Source organism: Antennarius striatus, chromosome 22, assembly GCF_040054535.1.
Source record: "Antennarius striatus isolate MH-2024 chromosome 22, ASM4005453v1, whole genome shotgun sequence".
Lineage (NCBI taxonomy): Eukaryota > Metazoa > Chordata > Actinopteri > Lophiiformes > Antennariidae > Antennarius > Antennarius striatus.
In genome coordinates, this window is record NC_090797.1 from 12,299,303 (window position 1) to 12,322,544 (window position 23,242).

The following is a 23,242-nucleotide window of genomic DNA, read 5'->3' on the forward strand; positions in this document are numbered from 1 at the left end:
TTTAAGATGTTTCCACTAATCTTGGTCCTTTCACGGAATTAAAAACCCAAGGATGCAAATACCCCACCAGGAATTAATCAACTAGTGCTGATGCGAGCCATAATGTCCATCATGGCACAATAACAGCAGAATCTGCTCGATTCAAATGTGCCTGAAGAAATTAATATAAGCAAAAAACAAGTAACCAATTATGGAATACATCTTTTGGGGGCGAAAAAAACATCTAGGGGTGTAAAAAAAAAAGAGCAAGTCTGCACAATATTAAACGCCTACAGCTACCGTGACATCTAGCTGTTTGTGTTTGTGTCAGAACGTCGCCTGATGGACACAGTCATCAGTTCAGTGTCAACAGGCAGCAGGAAGAAACACAACCTGCTGGCGCTCTCTAAGTGGTCTTATGCGTATCGGCTGTGGGATGTGTGCACACCAACACACCAAGATTCCCCTGCGATGTAAATATGAACACCGTGAGCTTCCATGTATCTTCATTCTCCAGCTTCTTGCTAAGATTTCTATTCATGGCTTGTGTCACTGAGGCTTTTATAGCGTCAATATTTGAAGGCTGCCATGCGGAAAGACCTGGAATCATTTATAGATCACCATCTATCAAAAAGGCTGAACACAAACGTTCATCAGCAGTAAACTAGAGAATTGTGTTTGACACTAAACCCTGAACAACCACAACGTTCAGAGGTCATCTGAAAGAAGAGATGATACCCACATCGTAGATTCGTCATAACGCTGTCACTTTTCTCATTTCGGACTCATGATAAATTAGATTCCGTGTAATTCCTTGACCTTGGAATGAAATCACGCACCTACCATAAATAGTTATAAATGAGTTATAAATACAAGTCTTTCAGTCTTTGAAATGAATGACTGTCAATCTGCTTTATCTCCACCATACACTGGAGATAAAGCAGTGCCATGTCTCTGTTACTGTATCATAAATCACTATTTGTTAGTCCTTCCATATGTTTAATCTATTCAATCAGGATTATGATGCAAATTCTGGATTGAGCGTGATTATGGATTGCATGAATTTCCATTTGGTTTGGCATAAATTGATTATTTTTCATGATATTGGAAAACAAAATCCCATTGCAAATTTCTCATAGTTGAAGATGATGAAATAGTGATTTAGAATCCAGTACACAGCTACACCCACTATTTCTTGTCCCATTTATTCAACTCCAGACAGCTGTTTGAGATGTTATGCAGACACTCATATCAGCAGGGGTTGACGAGGGGTTACAGGAAGAGAAATCTTTGCTGCTGCCTTTCCTGATGCTCAACAACAGGGATCTCATTTCTCTTCTCAGCACCCCCCACCTGCACCCAAATTCTAAAAGTGGACATCACACAGAGGATGTCTGACTGAAGGTAGCATATCAAAGTGACTTCACTTCAATGATCTAATTCCCTGCTTCCTCCTTTGCTGTGAAATGTTACACGAGTACACTGGGCTGTCTACCATGGATTCTTATTAATTATGAAAAGTGGACCGCTCACAGCAGCACATGCGTTTGTACTTTTTGAAGGTGTAAAATGATTCAGTGATAGGTAACTGTTAAAAAAAAAAAAAAGCAATCATCGACATTTAAAAAATAATTACCGATGGATTAAGTGATAATATACAGAGCAGCACTAAAGGAAAGAATAATCCTCTGTGGTGGCCATTGTGTGTTTAAGCACCATAAACACAGCACCTTTCATTGCTCTACTTTAAGAAAAAATTAAGAATGGTAACAAAAAATTTTAACAAATGCAATTATGTCATTCAGCATTGGCAGATTCCATTTTTGAAATCATATGTTTTGAATACGTTATGCAGGCCTTCAGATCTATCCTGTGGCTCTCACACAGTGGCCTTTCTCCTGATGAAACATCCACTTCATCAAAGGCCTCCATAAACATTTAAACCAGGAGGCCTAAAAATTAATTTTGGTTGAACTCTAGAACCATCAGGTGGTCAAACTTTAATTATAACATTTTCTGGTAACTGATCTGGTAAAATGCCACAATTACTGATGGTCATAAGATTAAATTAGTAAAGGGAAATTAATTATACAGTATGATTATCCTGCCTCACTCGCCCCTCCCTGTTTGGACCTGGCACCCTGGGGTGATTTGTCCACCCCAGTGTGTGTGTGTGTGTGTGTGTGTGTGTGTGTGTGTGTGTGTGTGTGTGTGTATGTGTGTGTGTGTATGTGTGTGTGTGACGGATCTGATAAGTGAGCTGGCTTACAAACACAAACTCCAGCATCTCTGTAACCACAACAGCATCACGGTCCACTTCACACTTTGAAACATCTAAATGTAAGTGTTTTCCCCAAAGAGACACGCATTTAACTGGAGAGACAATGTATGTGTGTGTGCGTGTGTGTGTGTGTGTGTGTGTGTGTCATTGTTACCCACAGCAACAATGATTCCATTTTCTCCTGTATGAACCTGTGTAATTGTGTCAGTCGAGCCTCGCTGCTTCTGTCAATGCATCCAGTGGTGGAGATGGATTGGCAGCCGCTGTTTTGAGTGTGTGTGTTTCCATCATGTGCATACACAACACAACAGTGTGACAACCTGTCTCAGAAACACACACGCACACACACACACACACAAGTAGAAGCAGACAACAGGGTGACAGCACTACATTAAACATGGAGACAGGTGCTTCCAAACATCGAGCTGAGAAGACGTTCAGGCTAAAAAAATAAAAAAAGGTAAGTTTAGGTTCTGTGTTGATCGTTTCAGACACACACACTACATCTCTGTACATGTTCTTTACATCAAAAACTTTTCCCTACTTCCAGTATTTATTTTTTTAATGCTGAAGAACTTCGTTATCTATTCATCCAATCACAGCCTGTCATGTTCTCCTGACAGCCAATCACTTTCTTTCTCTGCTGTTATCCAGCTGTCATCACGACATGGAAAGATCTATAAGACACCCACGCCCCCTTCACCACCTCCAACCACGACATCTAAGAGAAACCAGCATCATGAAGTCACCCTGACATCCAATTCCAACCCCCCCACCACCACCACCACCAGCGTCCTGCTGGTGACTAAACTCTATTTCACCACAAATCATATTACAGGTACATGTCTCGCTTTTTTTCCTGTAATCTCTCCTGAATGAAATAAAAAAAATATGGTTCAACAAGTTTTCCTCCTCCAAAGACCTTTTATATTTAAGAACTGTATTTGAGTTTAATGGCTGACAAAGTTGATCTGACGTCTAAATACAAGTGGGTATGAATAAACGTCCTTTGGTGCAACGGATGAGAATGGAAACTGAATAAACACAAAGTGTGACAAAAACAGACGAAGACAAAACAGATGAGAGCAGCTGAGGACTTTGTAGAGTGAAGCTTTTTCTACAGGTCCTCCTGCTTCTCCCACTCATCTGGGAGTTGAATATTTAATCGATTAGAAGTCTATTATGCAATGGCTTCAAGAACACAGATAATGTGTAAAAAAATACACAAAGTGTCAGAAAAGAAATACTTGGAATAGATTGAAAGCAGCAGATGTAGGATTAGGAACTGTTTCTCCCCGGATACCGATTCTAACACCGTCTGTTTACCAATACTGAACCGTGATTCACTACATCAGAAAAATATGATTGAGATCATACATGTTTTAAACAATCTATCATTCAAACTACCACACGCATGTCAATAAATGGGTTAGATACTTTTCATTTTAAAAATGTAATCTTATTTAATTTATAATTTGTTTAAGTTAAATAAAATTACATTTTTCCAAAGGAGATGTGACAAATCCTCCAAAAACTGGTTTAAACACGTCTTACCGATTCAACCAATGTTGCATATGTTTCTCAATGTTGTAACAAGTGATAATACAAGTTAGGTGTAATTATTCTTCAATGGGAATGCAGATATTGAAGAAATAAAATAAGATGATGCACAATAACCGTCACGCAACTTCACTGGTCTGTTTTTCACCTTCATTAAATGTAACAAAAATTCAAATAAAGCATTGCAATCCAAAAAAAAAAGTACTGTTTCACAAACTCATACAAAAATTATGTCAGAACCCGTAGTAGTTTCCTGACTCGCAGATGATAAATACTGATTTCAATCACCATGGCAACAAGAGGCAACTTGTGATGGGTAAAATTTTATCATGGATGCTTTGTTAAGGCAGTGAAACAGAAAAACAAGACTAAAATACACACACACACACACACACACACACACACACACACACACACACACACACACTGAGTTTTAATTTAAAACTCAGTAAGATAAAAATCAACACGTGTACTAGAATGAGGAAGAGTGAAAAGCCTCCTTCCTCGTGTCTTCATCCTCTTTTAATGCGAGCCTGCATGTGTGAGCACACTATGCCTTTGTTGCATAGTGTGTAGGTTTTAATAGCACTGTTGCCACGGCAGCAATTAAGTGCCAATTATAGTCTATATTCTCACTGCTCTGACAGCAGAGGATGAAGATGACGATGAGACTCCGAGAGAGAAGGCGATGCACAAAAATGCCTGCAGTTTTTTTTATATGAATTAAGACACAAATCCACAAAACAGACCAAGTAATATTTGGCCTTCAAGCTCACTGCATTGTTTTCCAACCAGTTGTCCATATGGGCATAAAGAATGTGCTTCACTCCATCACCACAACCACAACAGATGGTCGGTGCATGCAGAGCTCTGCACGACCGAATTAAACATCGACAGGAAAAACATGAACCAGTGCAGGTTGGGGAAGATAATAAGACATCATTGAGTGGTAATAACTGGAGGCCACTCAGATCGCACATACCTCTACATATCACACTCTTATTACATGAAAATCTGCACACACAACCATTATGGATGTGTGATTATTAACGTGTTGCTATATTGGAGATATTTCCGCATGTCCGTCTTGTGTGAGGCTGAAAATGCATTGCCGAGGTTACGTTGCTCCGCGTCTCTAGTCTCTGCCCAGGCTTCTTCAACATTGAGAGCTGTGTGTGTGTGTGTGTATGTGTGTGTGTGTGTGTGTGTGTGTGTGTGTGTGTGTGTGTGTGTGTGTGCGTGCGTGCATGTGTGTGTGTTGGACATGTGATTTGTCTGTGTTCACAGGAAATCCAGCCATATGGCGTCTTCCTGCAAAGGTGCATGTGTGTGTGTGTGTGTGTGTGTGTCAGTGTGCACCTGTTTATTCTGTTTATTTGCGCTTTAGAACATAACTGCTGTGAAGCAGGCAGAAAATAACTGTATTCCTCTGACTCATTGCTCTGTTTTCTCTGGTCCCTCTTCCCATTTTCATTCATTAAAGCACATGCCCACCGCCCTTCTCTGGCACAAGCTAGGGAGGAGGGGGCTGCCGTACCAAAAAATCAATATAGATAAAATCAGGTCCATGTCAAGACATACTGGGACCTCAAAGAACTACAAATCATGGTTATGAGGAAACCCCCCCCAAAAAAAACAAAGAAACAAAAAAAATTATGCCGATAAAAATATCAAATTCACTGATGTCCAAATGTGAATGGTTCCGTTATTCAACAGAAAACACATAAATCTGCAGGAAACAAGTGCTTTTATTTATCAGTGGTGTTTTCAACTCAAATCTACTGTCACCAGTGCAAAACTATTATCACTGGTGTTATTGTTAGGTACAACGTCTGACATGTTTGATGTTAGTTTTCATGTGTCCACACACTCTCCTGGTCACAATGAGTTAAAACGTGACTTGTCTGCTAACAAAACACCTTCAGCTCCCGTCCATGTTAAAGACGAGAGTTCACTCGGTTCACACACATCACTCGAAATGGACACGATATGTAGAGATTCACACCAAAGAGCCTACAAGGTACGAACGCGCCATGGCAACAGCCCTGACCACGACTGGGATGTCGAGAGACTTCCCTTCTGTTTACATTAATCACCATGGAAACAACATCACACAATCATACGTGTGAGGACGTTGATGGACTCTGAACAAACCACGGTGTGTGTGTGTGTGTGTGTGTGTGTGAGTGTGTGTTTGTGCGCTCAAGGTCGCACATGCTTTTCAATGCATGTGAGAATGACCTGTGTGACAAATCTGAAAGTCAAAATTTTGGAGTGGTCATTTGTGAACAGCAGACAGGGTAGGGAGGAGGAATACTGAGTAGAGCTCAGCTTTAAAACAGACAATAAAAAGCAGAGCATTACATCAAAGAGAAGAACACAAGAAAAAAACCTGATGTGCGTCGACTTCCTGTCGGCCACCATCTCGGCTCAGGGAGGAATTAGCCTTTGTGATCCAGCAGAACGAAGTCACTGCTGGAGCGATTTGTTTTAGTCATCCTTTGTTGTAAATGTCAGGAAGTACGAGTGAATAAATGAAGTGGATTCTACCATCAGCCGTACTGCATAAACACCGCGTCAGACGACCCACAAACACCATTCAAAGCACAACAGTGTGTTTTATATGCATTTACATACAATGTGAAAGGATTTGTGTGTAGCTGTGGAGCAACAAACAGTTATGAACCCACTGCGAAGCTTCCATTAGTCTGTTTATAAGTTGCTCATTAGGGGTGCACCATGAAGGAGCTGCTTCCCACCCTACCTCCCGCTGTATTTAACTGCAAATAATGAATTCCGCGAGAAAGCGTCAAACTATTTATCTTACTACTTACTTTTGTGTCTCACGGCAGTCCGAGAATCACGGAATGCAGCGCACTTCCGGATGCCGTCAGCCAATAGAACGCACGTACGGTATCACATGACTGTCTACCAAAAAATCCGCGATGAGGTGAAGTCGCAATCGTTGATGTGCGAATGTGCGAGGGTGCATTGTATATACAGATAAAGTGAAAAGATAATTTCGCCAAAGTGTATTTCTTCTTCTTCTACTAGTGAACATTGTGCTGCTATTGTGAGTCTAGTGTTAATTTAACACTGGATCACATGGAGGGATCCTCACAGCGTCGTTAACAGACTCCATGACTCCTCTCATCTCTATTCTAGTTCATTCCTGCCAAAAACAGTTTTGTGTCAGCGGCGCTGTGGAGATGTGTCACGTTTAATATCATTTTCATATTAAAATGAGTGTGATAGTTGTGGTGAGTTTTTAAGTATCCCCACCCTCTCAAAAGCTACTTCCTGCTTCATGGTGAAAACAAGAGGATGTGTTGCCGTTTGATGAAAAGTTGTTTTGGAGTAGAAATTCAAATAAGATGGGGAAAAAGTTGAATATAATGTTTAAAAAAATATGAAGGCTTTATTATACTCACTGAACTGTCACACCGTCTGTAGGAAACACTGACACATACAGTGGATGTACAGTACAAGGATGTTCATCAACACTGATGGTGGCTCTTACTTTTTAAAATTCAACACAAACTCGAGTTAAATCTCCAGGCTTGAGGATTATGAGTCCAAATGATCTGAGTTAACACTTGATTCTTACTGCACTTCTGGCTCTAGAAGCAGCCAGACTCTAGAACAGGCCGGGTCACTGGTTTTGTCTACGTGCATCACACGCTGTGGGTAAACACCCCTGTATTTGTCTAAGACGGAGCCTTTTCACTGGGTTTCTGTTCCCGTTATCTTAACAAGGTGGCGAGTGGTTCGGTGGCGGGAGGTAAACATGTCGACTTCCTCTGACGGCTGATGTGGAAACTGATCGTTGTTCTACATTCTAAATGTCAGCAAAGGTAGAGTTGAAAAAAACGAGTATGTATTTCCTGTAATTTTCCAAACAGAAGTAGGTCTTCCATGTATCGACTAACTCAGTTCACGTAACAATCACCGTCTCATTCACAGTGAATGAGACAGTAACAGATTACCTTAACTGATTAATAATGTTGAATCACTTCATGCAGATGCACAGCCTTTATAGCCTGGGCTCCAACATTTGTTCATTAGAGGACCGGTTCTCCCAGCAGACTCCTGCTAATGGATCCTATTCTCTAACATCACTTTAAAAAAGCAGAGCGCCCCCACAAAAGCAACCACACATTCATTTTCTTTATTGCTAAATAGGTCTGCAAAAAATGATTATTTTGATCGCCAACTAATCACCGATTATTTTATTGATTAGTCGACTAATCGGATCAAACGTAAATTGAATGTAAAATATTCACCTTCTCCCACCAGCATGAAGATGCTCTCATATGACCATCATTACTTTTCAGCTTGAAGAGTGTTCAAGGGATATGCTAACTAAAATAAAGATTATTAAGATGATAGTGCATTAAACCTTTCATGAAATATGCTTGTAGCAACAAACAGTTGTGTAACATAAAATGCTACACAGTCGGGGATAAGGACAAAAAGGCAAAAGTGGAAGGTGGAGTGGAAGGTGCAGCAGGAGTTTCGAAAGAAATAAACTTTTTAAAAAAACAAAAAAACGACACGTCGACTATTAAATTAGTTGTTGATGATTTTAATAGTTGACAAAATCATGACTAGTCGACTAATCGTGGCAACCTTCCTGCTAGTAACCCTCTAAGTGTCCACAATCATTGTCAGTAGATTTCCATACAGGCAAAAATTTCATCCAGACAACAATGACGTGTTTGTCAAGGGCAGCAGTCAAAGAACAGTTGTCCTTCAGCCCGCAGCAGCGGTCCCTGAGTGAAAGTTCCTGCTGATGTAAGTCACTCTAAAGTGGACTGATTTGGTGTGTTGGGTGAACACACTTTGAAGTCTTTGTTGTAAATATTCGACAATGACATCACTCACTGGCTGCAGGGCATTTTAAGTAATTAAAGACGACTTACATAAAACACACACACACAAACACACACACAAATGCTCAAACATGTTTTTCTCTCTGGTGAAACTATATATTCATTTTCCCATCAGTATCTTATGATCACATACAATCCTGACATCGTACATCATCGTACCCAGACGGCGACACACAAAAACAAAAACAGGTGTTAACAAGGTGTGGTGCAGCAAAACAGTGACGTAGGTTTTATCTAGGCTCTGTTGAATAGACTGAAATGTACTGAATCACTTCTGAATGGTTGGAGGTGTGTAAACCGTTGTAGGAGGTTGATCAGGGAGGATCCGACACGATCAAGTTACGTACACAACCAGCAATAGAAAATACAGAATAGATTTTGCAATCAGATACTGTTCTAAGTAAAAGTTGTGATTTTGTGCACCTTAGCTATTTTGTGTGGTCTTGAGGTTACCATGACACTGTAAGACAGCCAGATGAGACACCAGGGAGTTATTGAACCTAGCCAAGCAATCAGCTCACAAACATATGGGTTGCTTATCGTAAGAACTAAACTAACAAGATAAGACATGTTTAGGCTTGTTGTTTCTGTGTTAAGATAAGCTATAGTCATCTCAAGGCTGCAGCCTCATTTCTGGCATTCAATCGAGTGTATCTGATGGTTCTACAGTGAGAGCAGCTGTTTATTACCATACAGTATATTACAATGAGCTTTCTGTGAATTTCAAGTAAACTCTGGATCAAATTATGGGGGATGAATTTGTAACTTTAATGATATTTACCTTCCTCAATTTTTATGTTGTCATTTTGCCTTTATTAAAAGTGAGGTTAAGAAACTAAGATGATAAATTTAAAAACTGAGAGAGAGATGTATGAAACAACAAAGATTTTCCTCCAGGAATAAAACAACGGCTCTGAACTGATCTCTGGAACCTGATCTGAGTTTTTTCAGAGTGTGCAGGGAAATAAAATCTTTTTTTTAAATCTGATCTGAGCTTCATTCGAGTTTTCCTCACCAAACCAAACCCAGATGATTCATTTTCATGTCACAATTTTGTCCACATGTTTATATACAAATATGTTCAGAAGCTTTTATTTCCATGATTGACGTACCACGTGTGTGTGTAAACTGCAGCAGTCTGACAATCCCCACCACAGATTACTGACATAACAGCAGTTTGTGTCTTTCTATTTTTGCGGCAGTGAAAGCCCCGTCACTGGTTGTGTTTTCCCAATTTACCTTCATCCAGTTGTTACGACCTTCATCTGGGAACATCACAGACCTCAATCACACCTTCACCGTTTGGGTTCAGATTGGCGTGGCGGGACACAGGTGCACGATCGCAGCATTGAACAGGCTGTGTAAATGGGGCTGCTGACGCTTTGACTGATGACTCATGCAACATTTTTTCAGGCAGACATCAACACACACAGCTGGGTGTGACCAAATAGTAAAACAGGTTTTGCATATAAATGATCTCAACTGCAATGTAACACCCCCCTCCCCACACACACACACGCGCACACACTCTCACTAAGTCTGAGGCATTGCAAAAATTGGGCATTTTAAAAATTGTGTGTGTGAAGCATTCTGTTTCGCTCAAGGACAACGTGAGTATAACTGGGCCAAGCTCTACCAGATAAACAGCCCCACAAGTATGTAAACACACACACACACACGCACACACACGCACACACAGTGATCTAAGTGCAGTAGTGGGACTCAGTGTAAATGGTTTTCCCATAACACAGAAAAAGGTGCCAAGGTACAGATGAATCTGTGTGTGTGTGTGTGTGTGCGTGCGTGCGTACGTGTGTGTGTGTGTGTGTCTGTGAGTGTGTGTGTGTGCATATGTGTGTGTGTCACTCTTGTGAGGTGTAATGCCCAGCAGACTATTACACTGTGTATCATTTCACAGCAGAATTGTGTGTTCTGGTGAATTCTTAAACAAAGAAAAAGTGATGTCGATATTCTGATCCTCTAAGTGAGAATTTGTGGCTTCCTGGGTTTGTTTTTTGTGTCTTGGCTCATGAAAGTCAGTTTATGTGTATGCATCTACCTCTCTTTGCATTTGACTGTGTGTGTGTGTGTGTGTGTGTGTGTGTGTGCGCGTTTGTGTGTGTGTGTGTGTGTGTGTGTGTGTGTGTGTGTGTGCGCGCGTGCATGCAGCCTTAAATTACCTGTCCAGAAGACGGAGTGTGTGCTGGCTAGCAATGGAGCTGCAGCCACGCTGCTTCCATTAACGGCAGTGATCATTTACAATTTGATGGGCAACAGTTAGCCGTTACCAAGGCAACTTCTCTTGGGCCTGCCAAATATTATATGGGTACGCTGTACGGAAGCGAAATTATTCTGCACAAATTGCATATTAACTTTATATGAGTTAGAGTACAGTGGTACAATAATCCTTCACTCATACAAAATCGCTTTAAACAGTCTATAAGATTGTGGGAGAAGGTAATACAGATATACAGTGGTTTAATATCAGTATGGGGAGGGTTCATAAATGCTGAAATTACCATAAATAATAAAATAAATAGTTTGTCACTATATCGAGGAATTTTGTTATTTGCGGGTGGTCCTGGAACGCATTAACCACGAGTAACTAGGGATTACTGTACCTTGAGATACGAGCTGCTTGACATACGAGTCTTTTGAGATACGAGCCATCACTCTGTCCATGTTTTTGTTCGAGCAAATATCAGAGGTATGAGTCGTGCTTTGGGAAACAACGTCAGCGGAGACCGGATCTCGTTCTCTTTCGTGATGTAAAGACGTTGCTCGTTTTTTTTTCATACTTTATCATGGTTTACATAACGTACAGGTTAAGTATACGTACATGTCTATTGGTTGACAAAAATTGTTTCATAATTTAGAGGGTTTGGGGTTTTTTTTACATGGCTGGAATGGATAAAAATGATTTTAGTTAATTTGTTTGACTTACAAGCTTGGTCATGTATTATATTTCAATAAACTAAATATCCACATATATATGTATGTGTATAGACTACAGTATTTTCCGCATTATAAGACGCACTGGACTATAAGAGCACCATCAACAAATGACCAAAATGTTTTCATATATAAGGCACACTGGACTATAAGGCGCATCTGATTTATAAGACGCACCTTCAATGAATGGCCTATTCTAAAACTTTTTTCATACATAAGGTGCACTGTTGGTTTTGAGAAAATTAAAGGCCTTTAGATGCACCTTATACTGTGAAAAAATACTGTATATGGGTTGAAGAACTTTGCTTCCAAATAACTTCCAAGTAACTCGTCAGCTTTCTGATAGTTTTGAGATAAGGTCATCGAAAAGTTGTTGTGGTGAAGATGTTCAAGATGTTGATCACACATACATATGAAAATCATGAGCAGCTGCGTTATTAGAAACCAAAAGCTAAAACATAGCAGAGTGTGATAAAACTAAAGTGAAAACATATAAACAATGTGTCTCTTATCAACAAGTCAAGGCTGAAGATTCTGAATTTAGATTTATAGTGTTACATAAAACATTACTGATAAGTTGTGGGTGGCAAAGATTGGTGGACTTTGGACTTTCAGGAAACAGCAGATGCTGCTACGTTACAATTGGTCTACTGACTAAACTGTAGGCCATGTGGGTATTTCATATCTTAGTGGATATTTGTGTGCTGCTTTTAGTAAATAATGAAAAAGCAGAAGTGACCTTGTACATCAGTTAATCGTGCCACACGAGGAATCACTGCTCCTGCTTCTTCAAGTGTTGTTTGGTTGATGTTTCACCATTGAATGGTTTGGTGTTCGTGCACCAACAAGAAAGCTGATTTACTACGGGATCATTTATTTCTTCCCATCCTTCTTTGATGGACTCTGGCCCTGAACACACTCTGGAGTGTACGTTCAACATTTTTCGTTATAAATTTACATTGAAAATGTGGAATTTGATAAAGAAATACAATTTCAATGTGCCTATCCTGCTTTGGACTCACAAAATAGACAAACAAAAGCACCCTGAGAGGAAGCTGAGACTAACAAAGACCAAGGGAGACACAGATGGATTAGCTTATGGTTCAGTTTGGACTCTGAACATCCTCTTGAAAGAGGCACTTGCTTCCTCAAGTGACACTAATAATGATGTAATTTATCACCAATTCATCATTTCAACATTACTGTAAGCTCCTTCTGTACTTACTCTGTTTCTTCTCAGTTTACATAATGGATCACCAGGTTGTGTTTGGATGGAACTGTTAAACTGTGAAACAGGAAGAGAGTGCTATTCTTTCACTCACAGTGCATACCTTCGCTAAAGCTGCACTGTGCCAAGCAAACGCAAAATGGACCCCAGTTGATATAACTGCATGTTTTGTCACCTGCATGTGTAACAGCGTAATTGTTCTATTTCACCATACCTCATAACCAAAGCAGAAAAAAAAAAAAATCTCAAATGAAAAGATAGCAGCGTTTCTCGGTTGAAGATCAGAAGCTTTGTGAGTTTCTGCAGGCGGCAGATGGGAGAAGGAAAGCAGGGCTGATCATTTCAAAGCTATTTATCCTTCAGCGGTGGAACAGGATACCCCTAGCGAGCCCTGAAGCCGCTCCCTGGGGCTTATGTGTGCTTCTTTCCCCCCCACCCTCATTGCAATTCCTCTTCTCCCCTCTGTTATCACGTCCTTTCTCCTCCTTCTTCTTGCCATATTTTTTTTGTTGTTATATTTTGCACATTGCCACTTTCCGGAACAGCAGAACCTCAAGGGAAATTATACAAAACTACTTTATGACATGAATTTATATTCAGGGGGCTGCACACGGCACAAAAACTTGTCAATCGTGAACCGCTATGTTTTCTTATATCTTTCTTAAATATTACGACTGAAAGAACATTTTAATATGAACAAATTTCTTCCTTTTTTTTCTGTCTCTCTTGTTTATAAGTGATTTATTAGATAATCCAGTTTTAAAACTGTGTTTCTATCTGCTTCTTTGAAGACCTTGTGTAGCAGTAATAGATCTTCGAAGTTACAGTATATCCAATTTCCTCACTTTTGCTGTGACGCAGTGAATTAAGAAAAATGTGGGAATGGATTAACATTGACCCCAACAGCCAGATGTTTATATCCTGTGATATTAAAGCCAATCACTGTCATGGTTTGGAGTGTGTTTGGCTGCTGGCTGTGCTTGAGTGGGTCTAACAGGATATGCAGGTAACGTTCAAAAGATTTATATAAAACATTGAGCATTGTAATTCCGACACACAAAGGCATCTGAAAGCATTTCCCTGAGGGTAACCACAACAGTTGCTGACAGATATTTAATCTTGATTTATTCAGGAAACAGGGTCTGCTCTGTTTCAGCAGCTCAGACACCTCTGACCACGGGCACGGATTCTGTTGCTTTGTGTCCATCTTTTCTTTTCCGATTTGCATGTATTTTCTGTGAATTTCATTGTAGATGATGATTATCTCCTTCTGTAAGTTCATCTTATATAAATCTAATGAAACTTTATTAGCAGAAGACTAATTAAAACCGTGAAGCTAGTATTTAGACATTGGTCTGCAAACTCCAATAATAGCCGGTCACCTGAAAGGACCCATGGCTGCGACCATCTGTCCTCTCATCTCAGTCAGTGCTGCCAGATGACGTGACTAATGAGCACCAGTCAAACATCGAACTGTGGAAAATGGTGTGGAAACACTGATGGGAACCTGACATTTCTATTTCATCTGAATTTACGCCAAATAAGAATAGAAAAACATACAGTTATGCCAAATAATTGCAAATAGTTCAGATAATTGTGTACAGTATTTTCCGCACTATAAAGCGCACTGGACTATAAGGCGCACCCTCAATGAATGGCCTATTTTAAATCTTTTTTCGTATATAAGGCGCACTGGATTATAAGGCGCACTGTCGGTTTTTGAGAAAATTACAATCTTTTGTGTGCGCCTTATAGTGCGGAAAATACTGTACTTGTTTGGCAGGATTACAGTTACAAGTGATTAAATCTCCAGGTAAATATGTTGACTCTGCATTTGTGTGTCTGTTAGCTTCTTATTACAAGAAGCTGCAACTAATTTGTGCATTTAAAATCTAAGCTAAGTGTCTGTATAGCTTTGCATGTGCTCTGTTTTAAAATCACTGGGGCTCAGTTGGAAAAAATATATTTAGAATTACAGTTTTTGCACCAATCAAGTTTTAAAACACAATCTGACGGTGGCTGCTAATGAGCATCCAGAGCTGTAACTGTTATTCCTGCATATTTTCTCATGAAAATGTAGAGAAATACCAAAGGTATAAAAAAAAATCGTTTTTCTCAGGGGCTTTCATTGATTTTTTGGGGGGAGACACTTTATAAAACAACATTGATCGTGTTACAAACATTAACATTCATTTATAGTTGCGGTTTTAGCAAGTCTGTCGCTTATTTATCGAGCGGCGTCGCTTTTAGCTTTCACAGCATTTTGTAAAAGAAATTTAACTACAAGCACATAGCCACACTCTTTTTGATTCGGATTAAAACGTTAGCTGACTGAAGTGTTCAACAGGATGGTTCCTCTCTGCTCGCAGCGGAGCTGCAACGAGGCACAAATGACCACGTAATGCTGTCTGTTGACTTCTAATGATGTTTTGAGAGGCCGGTAGCCTGCAGAGAGACGGCAAACAACATGGCTCTCAACTCCGCTGACCCCCAGCGCCCTGTCGTCCTTGATCGCCCTCCCAGCCGCTAACTTCATCATAACAGGCAACATTTGTCTCCCGGCAGGCCCTGACCCTGATATCCCTCTTTAAGAGCAGATGTTGTTGTCGAGACCCTTTAGGATTGCACAACAGGCCTGAAACCAAATCCTCGGCTCAGCAGCATTACCATCCAGTGTCCCGTTTCCTCGGCTCGCCCACAACACCTGTATTCATTTCATGTCCCTGCAAAGTTCACATCTGTGTCTGCAGAGCATGCAGAGACCTTTAGTCTCATGTGAGTAAGCCAGGATTTCTAGAAACAGATCGGTTTCTATGACTGACAAAAAATTATTCATAGTTTGCAACAGATGGTAGTGCCAAGTTTTGGATGTATTTAAAGTATTCTAAAGTCAGGTAAGTGGCAAAGCTTGTAATATTATTGTAATAAAGTGAGAGGTCTTAACAAATAATATTCTAAGTCGAATCATTCCGAATCTGTTATAGCATGGAAATAGCTTACACTTTATTTCTGCTGCAAACCATGATGCTTTCTCTCCTTTGCTTGCATCTAGCGTCTGAATGGTTATTTAACACGTGGCTGTGTTTACAAAGGTGAATGGCAACACACACCAGTCTGCACGCAGCTGTTTGACTACAAAGCCATGCGTGTCACAACAGCACGGGGCCATTATAAGCTGGATGTGGTCGACCAGAGGCTTAAAATAGAGCGCTGATCCGATAATGGACTCAACTTTATGATCATTAATACTCAGAGGTCTGAACACACGCTTTCAGTCTGCAGAGGGATGGATACTCACAAACACACACACACATACACACAGATAATTTCACCTTAAATTTTGAAATGAGGAAGGTGTGGACAGCTGGCCAATGCAAGTGTTTCAAGTGTGATTTACTGCTCAGCGAGCGTGTGTGCGTGTGTGTGTGTATGTGTGTGTGTTCGTGTGTGTGTGGTGTGACATGAATCCAGCTCATTTAAATCTACAGCTTCTCTAAAACTAGAACATGGATAAAAGTACACAGATTACAGTTCTGATGTAAATAACAGCAGAATAAAAACCAACACCATTAAAGGATCCTTCAAGTTTCGAACATCTTGGTCGCGTTTTGATGGGTGTACCACAAAACTGGTGTATAGATGTGGAGCAGTGTTGCCTCTCTGAGAATCTAAGAGTGTCTTCTAGTAAGGAAATATTGGTTTTGTCATAGCAAAAACCAAGTCACATGTTTGACCATCAAAAAGGCAACAAAGGTGTCTACTGTAACTGAACCTGTGTGTAAACATCCTGGTTTAACCCATTTTAACCCACCGTCCTCATTTGAGGACAGCATAAAAAAACGATGAAAATAATGACAAAGGATTGGTTGTAGAACAACATTATGAAGTGTGGGTAATAAGAACACATTGATTCATCAATATATGATGCAAAATTCTCATTTACATAGTATAAAGCGCGAAAAACTCCATGCAAATTTGACAAAAATACACTTCTATGGACCGATGAAGATGATTACCAATATTTTCTTTAATTTTGATCTGCGTATGCTGCTATTCATTGACAAGTGTCCAGAAGGGTTTATTTATAGACTGTCTTTCTTATTTTTGAAATCGGCTTTCAATTATAGGTTATAGAACGGCGTAAACTTTGCTGTCCTCAAATGAGGACACTGGGCATTACATAGGCATTATGCATCGGAAGAAGCGCTGCCTCACTTGGAAGAAACGAGCTCAAACCATAACGAGTCTGATAGCAGTTTTCACTGAGTCCTCCTGAGGACTCAGTGTAGGAAGAGGGACACTCATTTCAGGAGCACTGACTGCACCCCACAGGGTTAATAAGCTGGGACATGATCAGCCACCCTCAGAACTGAAAAAGTTTCTGATAGTTCTAATATGAGATAATGTTCATTATCTCATTGTTCTAAACACATTTTGCACTGCAACGCAACGGGCTAAAAGCTTGAACGTAACGCGTTGAAACTTGTAAAGTGACTAACATACGTGAGAACTGTACGCGCTGGCGAACATGTATGAACATGTATGAATATCTAAGTCACTCCAGAAGATATGTGTTTACATGTTTTATTACCATAGTTGGTATATCCATTTTTTGTCATTTAGTTTACTCTGATAGAAATATATTATAAATTATAAATAAATGTTATAAAAAATAATATTATAAATAAAATAAGGCCACTGATTACTATGCTTCAAGAATCCTTCCGAAAATTTGGAGCGTTTGAGGAGAATTTGTCAGTTGACAAAATGTGTGCTGTTATGGACATAACACTGTCAAGCAATTCATACGGGGCAAACCAATTCGATTTGGGTATAAATCTTGGGCATTGTGTGGGTTGTCAGGATCTTCTTTTCCTTTCAGCTTTTCCCTTCAGGGGTCGCCACAGCGAATCAGTGTCCTCCATCTAGCCCTGTCCTTTGCATCCTCTTCTCTCACACCAACTATCTTCATGTCTTCCCTCATTACATCCATAAACCTCCTCTTTGGTCTTCCTCTAGACTTCCTGCCTGGCAGTTCAAAACTCAGCATCCTTCTACAAATATATTCACTATCTCTCCTCTGAAAAGTTGTAAAATAGAACGGAAATCTTTGGGTGTCAGCGTCAATGTTCACAGTGACAAGTGAACAATCAAACACTCATGTGGTAAAAGTACAAATTAAACTTAGTAGAACTTCATCATCGCTAATGAACAACACACCAAGGTGGAAGTTATCAGTCATTTACTAGTGAGTTAACTTTGTTTGCTTGTACAAACAAACTGAAACCATTATGTTGAACTGAATCTGAGGAAAAGATCAGGAATCTACCATAAGAAGTTTTTTCACCACTGTTGGTATTTTTGACAAATTAACACATTGTTGAAATATCACAGTCAGCAATAACATCATGGACACATTTACAGCACAAACAAAAGGAAAAGTGAATATTAAAATATAATTACTGACGACTGACAATAACAGCATCTGTTAAAAGCAGAACAGTGAACAAACAAGGCAGACTATTTAGCTGCACCATCAATATCTACCAATACAAACTGTTGATGGCATCAACAACAGCGACAACAAGCAAAGAACAACACCATTTACAAGCCAGAGAAAAAGATTGGCAGAAAGGGAACTGAGGACTGAGCAGATGGGAAGAGTGGCAGGGGTAAGAAAAATCTGTTTAATTTAGAAACACACACACACACACACACACACACACACACACACAAACGCACGCATGCATGCACATCTCGTGTTATAAATATGTCCCAACGGGGACACTGATGAAGTTGTTTTTTGTCACATTGAAACATTGACATCTTGTTCTATTTATAAGATGCTATTTATAACAGGGATAAAAGAACTGAAACTTCATCATGCACTTTGTGTCGTCTTGCACAATGTGCGAAAATATGTGTCCTTCGAGGGCCAAGCACTACGATATCAGAGCTACGGCAGACGTGAAGAGGAAGATGTAGAGGCTGGTTCGGTGGGGGAGGGGGTCTGCAGCTCCAGAAACAGTGGAGAGAACAGAGCCGGCGGCAGGGAAGTAGAACATCAATTAAGGGCAGATTGCCCTAAATGGCACAGTGACATTCCCACAATGCATCACCATTGCAGCCATCACTTTACATCCTAACTTTATCTCACTCACACAGATTGTCTTTCTGCAGAACAGCTTGAATAGACCTTCAGTCCCTGACCTCCAGCCCTGAACACCAGACTAATCCTAACCTGGGCTAACTCTCAGACGGAGAGCTGGAAACTGCAGACCAACACACACTCGCTCTCTCCTCTTCATCATCTGTTTTGTCATTCTTTTGCTCTTGCTATTGCTGTGATCCCTCCTGCTGGAGCTGTGGCAGACACACACACGCACACACACACACACACATACACACACACGATAACACAAAAGGACCAACTCCTGTTGGTATTGAATTATTGAATGGTGAGCAACATGGACACATAAAGGTACACAACAGGGGATAGTAATAAGACACCATGAAGAGGCCTCGTGTACATAAATGCACACACACACACACACACGCACACACACACAAAACAGTAAAACGTTTCATTAACATTTTGGTTCATTTAAGATTCATCTGCAATGTGCTGCATTTTAGTGTCTTTCTCTTACTGTACAGTATTTTCTGCACTATAAGGCGCACTGGACTATAAGGCGCACCTTCAATGAATGGCCTATTTTAAACCTTTATCATATAAAAGTCGCACTGGATTATAAGGTGTATCTGATTATAAGGCGCACCTTCAATGAATGGCCTGTTTCAAAACTTTTTTCACAACGAAAGCCCACTGGATTATAAGGCACTCTGTCAGTTTTTGAGAAAATTAAAGGCTTTTAGGTGCGCCTTATAGTGTGGAAAATACTGTATTTTAGAATTACCATATATGACAAGAAATAAATAGAATTATGTAGTCTTGAACATTTACATCACATAGTATGTGCCCAGTATTTAGTGATAACCTTACTGTGAGACACCTACTACAGTGGAAGATGGGCTCCTTTTAGGTACCACCTGCACACAGACACTAAAACACACCATTCAGACTGCAGGGGTCTGGATCACACCCCCACCTGTCCACCACTGCACCTCCTAAGCCTCAACAGCCTCTAACTAGAACAACCCTGTTACTAATAATACTATTTCTAATTGTACAATAACACAAATACAAATTAGGATTCAAATTACACATTCACACAAACACGCACAAACCATTGCATGCAAAATGCGACCCAGTGCGAGGAGGTAAAATACGATGGGACAGTGTCCCATCAGTGACATCACATCCTGTCAGAGGAGTCTGCAGCTCAGAAACGCTGACGCGGACACACTCAGCGCCGCAGCAACAAACATCCACATCACTCCTCTAACGCGCTGCTGCAGCTGAAGGCTGAGCCGGGGGAAGCTGATTGGTTCATCCCACCGATCGACAACACGTTTCACTTTCACCGGTTATTACCATCATCCCTTCCTTATTCAACTCAAACAAAACCCTCTTCACCCTCTTCTACATCATCCTCCTTTTCCATGCTAATTACAAATCACTTCCTTCCACCCACACACCCTCCCCTTCCACTTTTCTGCTGATTTGTCCAGTTCAAAGATCCATCAGCAGCCCTTGTTAATGTGTGGCTACAACATGGCGGACGGGGGATCACTGAGTCCATTACCATCCTGAGGCCTACGCCTGTCTGCGTTTTCCCATCCGGCCCAGGAACAACCAGCGAACCAGGTTACCGTTTCTACTCTTTCTGTCTTTATGCAATAAGACTCAACTTCCAAAGGAAGTTTTTTTTAATCCCTGCTAGTTAATCCCAGTCTGCATCCACCCTGTTTGTCCTTTAGGCTCTCGTCCAAACAGGTCATTCCTCTCAGCAGGCGAAACCCAGATGACAAACAAGATGCTTACGGGGACCGGCTGCAAGAGATTTACGGGGCGTTGCCCTGTGTTGTGTTACGGTTCGAGGAGGAAAGCGGAACATGGTATCAAAAGACAAGAAACAGAATATTCCTAAAATGAGAATTAAATCTCCTTTACTGGGATTGGTACATTTTAACAAACAAATATTTAAGATTATGGAAAAATAATTTATGCACAAGGCAATTTATGACCAGATGAACCTGTTTGCAGGGTCATCTTCCTTCAAAATGTTCTATCAAATATGCAATCTTTCAACATAACATGTAGAATTTGGCTGAAATCAAATTAAAATGATGTAAAAGCTCATCAAAAAAAATCAAATATAAAACTGGTAATACTTAATTAATCCTTTCCTAAAATGTCAAATGTTTTCAAACGTTTTCAGAAGCAAATTTAAGAGAATTTAACATTTTTATAGGAATCTGTTTGTGAACCATGTAAACTGAACTGGTGCTAAACTGAAAGTGATTTGTGTGTAAAATTAACCACTGAATCACTAGATGCTCACTTTTAAGCATCACCGTCAGACATGGTACAAGTTCCTACCTGAACACCAAATAAAGTACAATAACACTGCAGGAACATAGAGGACAATCTGTCATGGAATTAGAGTTTAAAAAGCAATGCTTAGGGTCAAAAAGTCATTCATGGACTCCAAACATGATCAACGCTGCATGCAGATTGAACCAGGAATAAATAAAAAACATGATCAACACCAGAATTTAATACTATACTAGGATTTCATCCTTTTTACAACCAGAATAGAAGAAAACTTTACAAAAAAAAATCTCAATTTGATGAAATGAAACCATAAAGCATTCATTCAATACCAGGAGAGACAAAGAAAGTATGAAGGATGATAAGAGAGAGGGACAACTCCTTTAACAAACATAAGAAAAAGAATTTAACACACATCTCACACATTAAACTTCAAAGAAGAAGAGTGTGTGGAAACTAGTTAGAATAAATAAATGAATGAAGCTAATTGCTAAGCTAAAAGTAAGGATACACACTGATGTTAAACAGCGTTATATTAATGGATTTCAAAGTTTCTGTCTCCATGGTGACATCAGTGCTGTTTATGAAGGGAACGACGGTCACGATGGAGCCCGTGGCGGGAACTGTTCCCCCGGAGCCAGGCGGGGGTCATCACGTCATAACGCGTTATGAAGTTACACAAAGGCGCGTCTACTCACGTCCCGAGGACTTCTTTAAAATCGAAAACCTTCTTGATGTCGTCCACTTGTTTCTTCCACGTCTCTTCCCTGCCCGCGTCTCCGTTCTCCCGAGCCATGACGCCTGCTTCACCGGCCCGAGTGTGACCGACACCGGGCTGCGGGAGGAGGAAGGATGTGGGGAGAGAGAGAGAGGTGGGTGGGGGGGGTGGGGGGGTAAGGAACCGGGTGTTTCTGTCTGAAGGAACACTTAAAGGTCTGGAAACACTCGCTGGTCCGTTGTCGGCTGCGGCAGGACCATGTGAGTCCCTCTGCAGGTTACCGTCTCCCTCCCTCCGCTCTCTCCTCCCCCTCCTCCCCTCCGGCCGTCTGGGCAGCAGCTGTCACAGCTCCGAGGCGATACCTCAGCTTCCGGTTACGGATTTCAAAATAAAAGCTTTCAGCTTTAAATCACGGATATGAGTATGTTCTTCCCGTTTCTGGGTGTAATCCCTCTCTGTTTTCCTCCAAGAGATTTATGGGGCGTGTTGTGTTTACTGTTCGAGGAGGAAGGGTGGAAAACAGTATCAAAAGACAAGAAATAGAATATTCCGTACATGACAATCTCATTTACTGGGGTATTGGTACATTTTAATAAACACATTTTTAAGACTATAGAAAAATAAAAATGAGGGACTCTCTCCTGCTGTTCATTCTTTTGTTCTCTTCTGGAATAGAAGACGAGATAATCGCAACTGTCCCAGCTTGATATCCAAAGTCAGGGGTCACGGGTGTTGATGGAGCCAATCCCAGATGGCTATGGGCGAGAGAATTAGGGTACACCCTGGATGAGACACCAGCTCATCGTGGGGTCACACATAGACAAACAACCACACAAGAAATTTTGGAGTGACCTGCTAAATTGCACGTTTTTGGATGTGGGAGGAAGCTGGAGAAGACTGTCTATAAAGCAAATGACACTATTGCAATAACCTTTATCATCAAACGTGCCATAATCAACTCAATATACTTAAAATAGTTTTCCATATTTGCAGAGAAACATGAACAAGTAATATTCAAGCTGGAACAATTTATTTTAAAGAGGTATATAAATATTATGCATGCAAACCAAGCAAAACAAAAAGAGAGAAAAAGATACAGGCTGACAAATGGAAAGAAACTTTAAAAACATCTCGAAAATGGGACAGCTAAGAAAGTACAGGTCAACCTTAGACTCTG

At 40.4% G+C, this 23,242-nt stretch overlaps 1 protein-coding gene across 1 annotated transcript in view; it reads right to left on the reverse strand.

The window, feature by feature from the left end:
* Positions 1-22,179, reverse strand: part of camk1da (calcium/calmodulin-dependent protein kinase 1Da) — a 47,616-nt gene extending 25,437 nt beyond the window's left edge. Inside the window, exon 1 of the mRNA XM_068306764.1 lies at positions 22,046-22,179. Within this exon, the coding sequence (XP_068162865.1) occupies positions 22,046-22,143 (98 nt within the window). The 5' untranslated portion in view covers positions 22,144-22,179. The remainder of the gene's footprint in view (positions 1-22,045) is intronic.
* Positions 22,180-23,242: the final 1,063 nt, after the last annotated feature.